The sequence below is a fragment of the Psittacula echo genome (genome assembly GCF_963264785.1).
Source record: "Psittacula echo genome assembly, chromosome: 3".
In the NCBI taxonomy this organism is placed as follows: Eukaryota; Metazoa; Chordata; class Aves; order Psittaciformes; family Psittacidae; genus Psittacula; species Psittacula echo.
The window spans coordinates 99,453,983-99,461,146 of record NC_137736.1 but is presented as its reverse complement, the minus strand read 5'-3'; the positions used below and the strand labels follow the sequence as shown (position 1 = coordinate 99,461,146).

The window sequence follows — 7,164 nt, the reverse complement described above, 5'->3', positions numbered from 1 at the left end:
CAACAGGACTGACCTGCAGCACTATGGCATCTCAGGGAGCAGAACAGTTTGCACATCTTTACTGAATTCAAGGAAGAATAAAAAGGCAAACACAGCAGTAAGTTTACTGAAATCAGCAAATCTTGCACCTTCCCAGGAAAAAGGAATTCTCTTGATAAAGTTGGCAATGACTTGAATCATGTCAGAGATCCCAAATTCCAACCTCACTGGAAAAAAATGTATAAATGTTTCAAAATCCCATTCCTATTTAATATAGATCTAGATGTGAGCAATCAGAGCTCCTTGTTCTGTCACATGTAAAAGCATGGCCAAGCCACCTACAATAAACTTCCCACACTGCAGGGGTCTTGTTTTGAGTTACTAGAGCTATTAGTTACTCTTTCATCTAAATAACTTCCCCAGTGCCTGAAGGATATGCTGTATAACACTCCAAAGAGGGCACAGAAAAAATTGCCATCCTGGTTCAGCAACACTCCAGTCTTGCAAGGTTGAGGGCAGCAGCTACCCAGGCCAGCTGAGGATCCTCATAGTAAATTGGTGCTATTTTCATATTCATTTGTCTGCAAATGAACATACTTTCACCCCTTCCTCTGTGATTAATGCAATTTAATTGTAGCTTGAAGCTACACCACCTGTAGGTCTACCAGTGCTGCTTCCACTTTCTATATGAAGAAACCCAGGAATGTGCTTTCCTTCAAAGAAGGTACATATTTCCAGAGCCAAAATATTACATTCATAGGATGATGTTTGTGCTGAATAAAAATTAACCCATGAGGGGAACCAGGGAGTGTTCAGCACTAGCCCATCACAAGCTGTTCCTGAAATGGTTGTTCCAAATAGTCACTTTGCCAAAGCCATGGAGCATCAGTGATCGCAGGGCTTTTTAAAACTGAAATATTTCCTATTTTCTTTCAATTTATTTAGAAAAAGTAATCCAAACTTCAGTTTTCAAAGTGGCTGCTGCAGCAGAAAAATAAACTCACTATTTCTGTGGTTGGTGAAGTAGCCTAATTTTGTTACTACCAGGTATTCTGATACTATTCTCAGTTGACACTGCTGCTATCAGCAATCACTGAAGGTGTGATGTTTAAACACAGCTTCAAATCCCTTTTTTTGCCTTTCCCTCTAGAAAACTGTCATTTTTGTCTTGTGCTTCTTGCTAGTGTTGGTAAGTCTCTTCACCAGCAATATTCACAGTCACTCACCCCTCCAATACTTGTCATTACTGGTTTCAGTTTTATCCCAAGTTGAGGAATGGGAACTTTCCTGGAAAGTCAGTACATGGACCTGAAAATGAACTTGGAAAACTAGTGTTGTCTTTGTAGTACAGCCACCTGTCAGGACAGTCACCCCATACAGCTTGTCTGCTGTGTCACCCAAATGCTGCCCTCAGCAAACTGACCTTTCAAAGGCCACCACAATAGGCTTTCTGACACAGACCTTCACAGGTCTTGACAGAACAGGCTGGGCTGGGAGGGACCTGAAATGATCATCTGTCCAGCCTTTGGTGGGAAAAGGAGCCCAGGGGAGATCATCTCACACCCTCTCCAACCACATCTTGAAAATCTTATGCAATGGGGACTCCATCACATCCCTGGGGAGGTTGTTCCAGTGAATGATGGTTCTCATAGTAAAAAATGTATCAAGATGAACATATTGATGTTATTGACAAAAAAAATCCCATTTGAACTGAAAGCATCCACTCTAATGTTCCTCAACATTTATTACATTATAAAACTTGTAAGCAGTTTAAGAGCTGTAGTCCCATAATCACGTCAATCTCAACCCAGAAGGCTTTGGAGAAAGAGGTCCTCATTGTTGCCACTGAACTTCTGAACTTGTGTCAAGCTAAAATGCACGGCAAAAGAGAAGAGCTGCCTGATAGTAGCACCACCAGCCTGAGAAAATCCAATTCATGGAAACTCCTGAGGGCAAGAAAGAGACAGGTGATTCCCACCACCCACCCCATTTCTAAGTGCTGCAAATAAAGTCATAAATTTACACATTATAAAAAGCCAGGTCTAATTAGTCAGCCAAAACAGCCCAAACAAACTCTACTTGGCTGTTTTTAACTTTGGGAAGATGGTGTTTTATCAACATCAAAAGTGAGAATGAACCCTTGAAGTTATTGCCGTCTTCTTTCCCTGTCTTGAAGGGAGGACAAAAGATTTTTGATTTCTAAGGCCTCATTAACTTACCTCTCCTGGTACTTGAGCTAATTTTGGCATCTTTACAAAGCATTGTACAGGGCTAATATTCACAAGGCTTTTAAAGCCACTTCTGCCAAGCCTTCCTTCTAAGTATGTTTTGCACTTGGCAAGTTTCTTAATCCTTTGTACTATGCTTAAGATTGCACTAACTCTCCCATCTGAAGGACTGTTTATCACATTTTCATTCTTTTCATAGTTCTAAAAATCTTGTATAGCTCTAGAAATCAACTGACCCTTTGTTCATAAAGACCTTTATCATTTCATTCTCAGCACTAAACAGCAGCTTAATGCCTTTGGAGGAGGAGGAGAGGACAGAGGAGTATTGTGCAAGAGACAGTAGTAACATGTTATTTCATGACTCACTATTTGTGGGTTCACAGAGCCACTTTCTCATGCCTGGAGCCACCCAACAATACAACCTGGGGCGTTTCCCTTACATTGCTTTCTGCTAACTACAAGAGAGTCAAGTGTATGTGCATCTCTTGAAAGCAGAAGCAATATTCAGTCATTGAGGTTTGCATTCCTCCTCCAGCCACTTCTCCTAACTGTTGGGATGACAGTTGTGTCGATCTGTTATTTCCTCATGTAGTATCATGTATTTAAGATCTACTTGCAGATTAGCAGAGGACATAGAAATAATTTTCTAGCAGGAACAGCTGATTTTTTGCGAGTCCTAATATGAATTTTAGCCAGAGAGAAAAACAAAAACAACCTTTGAAAACACTGGAATCTGGTCCACAAAACTCATATTGAATCTGTGGTTCTTTTATTTAGAGTTGAAGAGGGTGGAGTAGTAAAAAGCAGGAAAGCAATTTTTTCCTTCCGAATACTAGAAAAAACCGAACTTGTTTGTTTGTTCCTTCCCTCAATAGTTGCAGTTTGAAACAAGTCAGAAAAAGGCCACTAGCACTGACACACCCCTCTTCCACCTTCAGCAGACGAAAAGAAAAGCCTTTATTTCTCTTTCTGCACTTGGCTTCTCTTTGCCTGTGCCACCCCAGAGCTCCCTGGGGTGTTCTTCAGTGTGAGGGCAAGGCCTGCTGGCCTCTTCACCCTTTCGAAACTGAAGCATTCCACTTTGTCTTCACCAGAGACTGTCCTGGTGCTTATGAGGCGAAATCCATCTCTGAGTAAAGTGTCAAGTAGCAAGCCTAGCACGTTTGTACCATTAATCAGCTTTCTATTATCTGGCTTTATGGAAACATACCTAAAATAAGGAAAAAAAATCAGTTACAACACACTTCAGTGACTTCCTGAAGGATGGAATAGATCTTTGTTTAAAAACAAGCCAGGCCTCAGACGGTACAGGTCAGCACAGTTGCATGAGTTTATGGCAACCAAGGTTCCATGTATTTTTTACCTCCTTTAAGGAGAATTTAACTCTTCCCCTCATTATTAGAACAGTAATTCCCAGCTCATCCAGGTACATGTTGAGGAAGAAGCACTTTTCTTTCACCTCCACCCCAAAACCTACTTACCTAAGAAATAGCTGTGATTGACCTCCACCTCTTTTCATTTATGTAACACTCTACGTCATGCCACAACAGTTTTTCAGGTAAGGGTAGATGATGGAAAGGACAGTGAAGTCACATTCACCCCAAGAGCACCACTTTTCATTACCCAGGATCCTCTCTACAAACAGTGACATTTATTGCAAAGTTACCTTGTACAGCGGGTCTTGTGGTAACAAGTATGAAAATCATTTTCACATTGCTCAAATTATTTTACTTGATATAAAGTACAGTTTAAGAATCTACCCAGATATTGCGAGGAACAGAAGTCAGGTAAAAATACTATTACAAAATACATAAGTTGACAAGGGTGAAACTGTTCCACAGTTCAGAGGAAAGTACAACAAATTATCACAGAAAGCACAAAAAGGGTGAAAGAGTCCGTGCCACCACGAAGAATAAGTCAATAGAAATTCAGAAGGCAACATAATCAAACTCAACTTGTTTCATTACTCAAGATTCTGCAGAGGAATATTTTTACTAAGTCTAAAGAAATAAAGTAAAGAATCAAGAATATTTTCCCTTATTTAAGTTCCCATAACCGACTCAACCAGTTAGTCCATTAAAATGAGTAATGCATTATAAAGTTAAGGTCTAGCACATAAATGTATGTTGCTCTGCAAATGCAAAGTAGTTTTTCTCCTACTTGCTTAGCTAAAGGAAGCTAGAATATAAACTTTATTATAAATCGAAAGACTGCTGTGTTGATTCACATACTCATATAGAATAACCCTTTTGGAAATATTCCAATAAAATTTCCATAAAATCACAGATGTTGTAGTAGCCACAGAGGACAAATTAGGTTACATTTTCTTATACAGTAAAAACGTGTCTCCATACAGTAGAGGCATCCAGCAAAAGCTTGTTTAAAAAATCTAAGTTGTCATTAGAATACAATACTGTCATCACAAATATCACTGATATACAGCAACCTTAATAAAAACAAAACCTGGCTCTTGAATTGAAAGAAAAGCCACTGTGTAGCATAGAGTTAATAATCTGCCCCTTCTCCCTCCCCCTAGTGAAAGGTTCTACAAAAGCTTTCAGCCCCCAAATTGGTATCCTAGATCCACTGGTGTCTTTAGCTGTGTTCAGCTGTTCTCTTTTGCCTCTTTTCTATATGAAAGTCTTTTGCACCGTGAGTTAGTAGAGATTTTAGGCTTCTCCAGTACTTCACCCCTTATTTATTTTGTTTGCTTTGCTTGATTTTACTCTTGTGCTTTTCAAGTCCTCTAGAATGTCACTGATGCCATGGAATTCTAAAGCCTGAGAGAGCGAACGAGGAGGAAAGGGCAGAGGGAGAGAAAGACCAAAGAGAACTCAAACCCAAACATCAAGATCAGCATTTTAGAAAGCTGAAGAATAGGCAAATCCGTGTAACAAATTAAACTGAGTATTTCAGAACTAGAAAAAGATAATACTAAACTAGCAGAAAGAAGGAAACTTATTTCTTTTCTCTCAGACAGCTGTCAGATAGCTACCTTAAAATGATCTTTGCTAGCATGTAGCATGTACTTTATGAACTAGAAGTCATTAAGACATCTCCGTAATGAGAAGTCACACAAGGGAGAGTACCTGGCCACAAACTGGTCACCAGCAGAGTAGTCAGTACCGCACTGAAAAACCATGTCATGATGAGAAGGTCTTTCCAAAGGAAGTGGAACAAGTGGTTTCTGAGAAGGAAAACGGCTGTTCCAGGTCTGTCCTGAGTGCTGCCCCATGAACACTGTGATCTGTTCAGCTAGTGTCTCAACAGTGGCACTGCAGGAACCAAAGATCCGGAAAAAAGCCTGCATCTCTTGGAGAGAAAAACGCACTTCCAAGATCTCCAGCCTTGGCTTCAGCAAGTGTTCCTGGCTCAGGAGGTCAGCCAGAGTGTAGAGCCCATAGAATTCTGCTTCCCTCTGCAGCCTCTGATAGTCTGAGAAATCAGTTGGTAAGGAGACCTGGAGAGTCCTCAAGAAGTCCATGATGTAACTAAACAAAGCTCCATCTCTGTCCACAAAAAACTCTCCATTCACCAGTTTAAATTCCTGGTCATCATGATTCAACATCCGTGCCAGCCTGGACTCCGGGAACTGCTGCAAGGTAGAAGCCCTGGTTACAAATCTCAGCCCTCCCACACTCAGAACTACCATCTCTCGATTACTCATTGCTATCTCAGCCACTCACAAATCGTAAGTCTCTGATCTATGTGTCTGTGACTTGATCTTTTCTAAACTGCAACACATCTGCAGCTGCAAGAACCATTCAGTGATTTTACCAAGTGTTTGGAGTGAGGTGTGGAGCAGCAACAATATTCCCAGGCAACAAAGATGTAAATATCATGTACAATAGTTTTGTTTGCAGGGTTTGGTTGCTTGGAAACTTTGATTCTTGGAACTTAATGCTTCACTTTTGAAATGAACAGCTTGCAAAGACTACTGGAAGACAGTGAATTGACCGTCACAACTTATTAAACCTTGAGAGAGGCTAATGAATATCCCCAAAGTATGGCACACTTCATGTTTGTTTCCCAGAAAAGTCAACTACATGTTTTCATTCTATATATTGGTGTTCACAGGACCACTGCAAAAAGAGGTTAGATGCTCTTCAAGCAATACATCTCAGTACTGTATGCTCTTAACGAAGGGCACTTCAAAGAACTCAAGCTTACAGTTCACTTTAGACCACTGTTACCCACGGCCAAGTCAATACATTCAGAAAATTCAACTAACTCCTGAAACAAGGTATCAAAAAATACAGTAACACTAGAAGAACCTATGTATATTCCAATGCCAAAGCACTAACAACATCCATACTCCTGTCACTTTATGCACTCTGTTCCAAGGAATCATCCCATCATTTTTCCTGTCTTTTGGAATGACGATCTGGAGTCAGAGACGGACAGGAGGGAAACTGCTTTATCTGCCACCTTTGCAGGGCTAGAGTGCAAGCTGCCTTCCTGCAGCTGACCCAGGCATGCCTTTCCCTGCACTAAACTCAACACATTAAGGCCACTTTTAAGAAAGTGTGGCTTCAGAGAAACATGGATTTAGTAAGACAGCTCAGTTACCCCTGCAATTTGATGCTGGAAAAGTAGACTGCAGAGTATGTACTACCTGCAGAGCACATACTACCTTGTAGCTTGCTCTTCTCTTACCAACCTCAACTGATTTCTCCTTACCCTACAATTTATGCTTGTCCTGAAGATACATTTTTTGTATAGAACATGTAAACAATAACCTACAGTAATCTGAATGCACAGGATAATCACAACATCTGGTTATACAAAAAAATACATGTGTCTGTTCTAGCAAGAAGTAACATCCTCAGATAGAAAGTGGTTCCAGAATGTGAAGGATGCACACTGTATTTTGCAGTGGCAGGGCAGTCCTCAACCAGCCTCAATACAATGCTCGTCTCAGTCACAACTGTTCTTCCTCTTTGCCAACTACCTCCCA

At 40.6% G+C, this 7,164-nt stretch overlaps 1 protein-coding gene across 1 annotated transcript; it reads right to left on the bottom strand.

The window, feature by feature from the left end:
- Positions 1–3,164: 3,164 nt before the first annotated feature.
- On the bottom strand, positions 3,165–5,874 carry KCNRG (potassium channel regulator; the record flags this gene model as incomplete). The annotated part of the gene is made up of 2 exons (XM_080613932.1): positions 3,165–3,417; positions 5,297–5,874. 2 exons carry the CDS (start codon positions 5,872–5,874, stop codon positions 3,165–3,167), a joined length of 831 nt encoding a protein of 276 aa, XP_080470058.1.
- Positions 5,875–7,164: the final 1,290 nt, after the last annotated feature.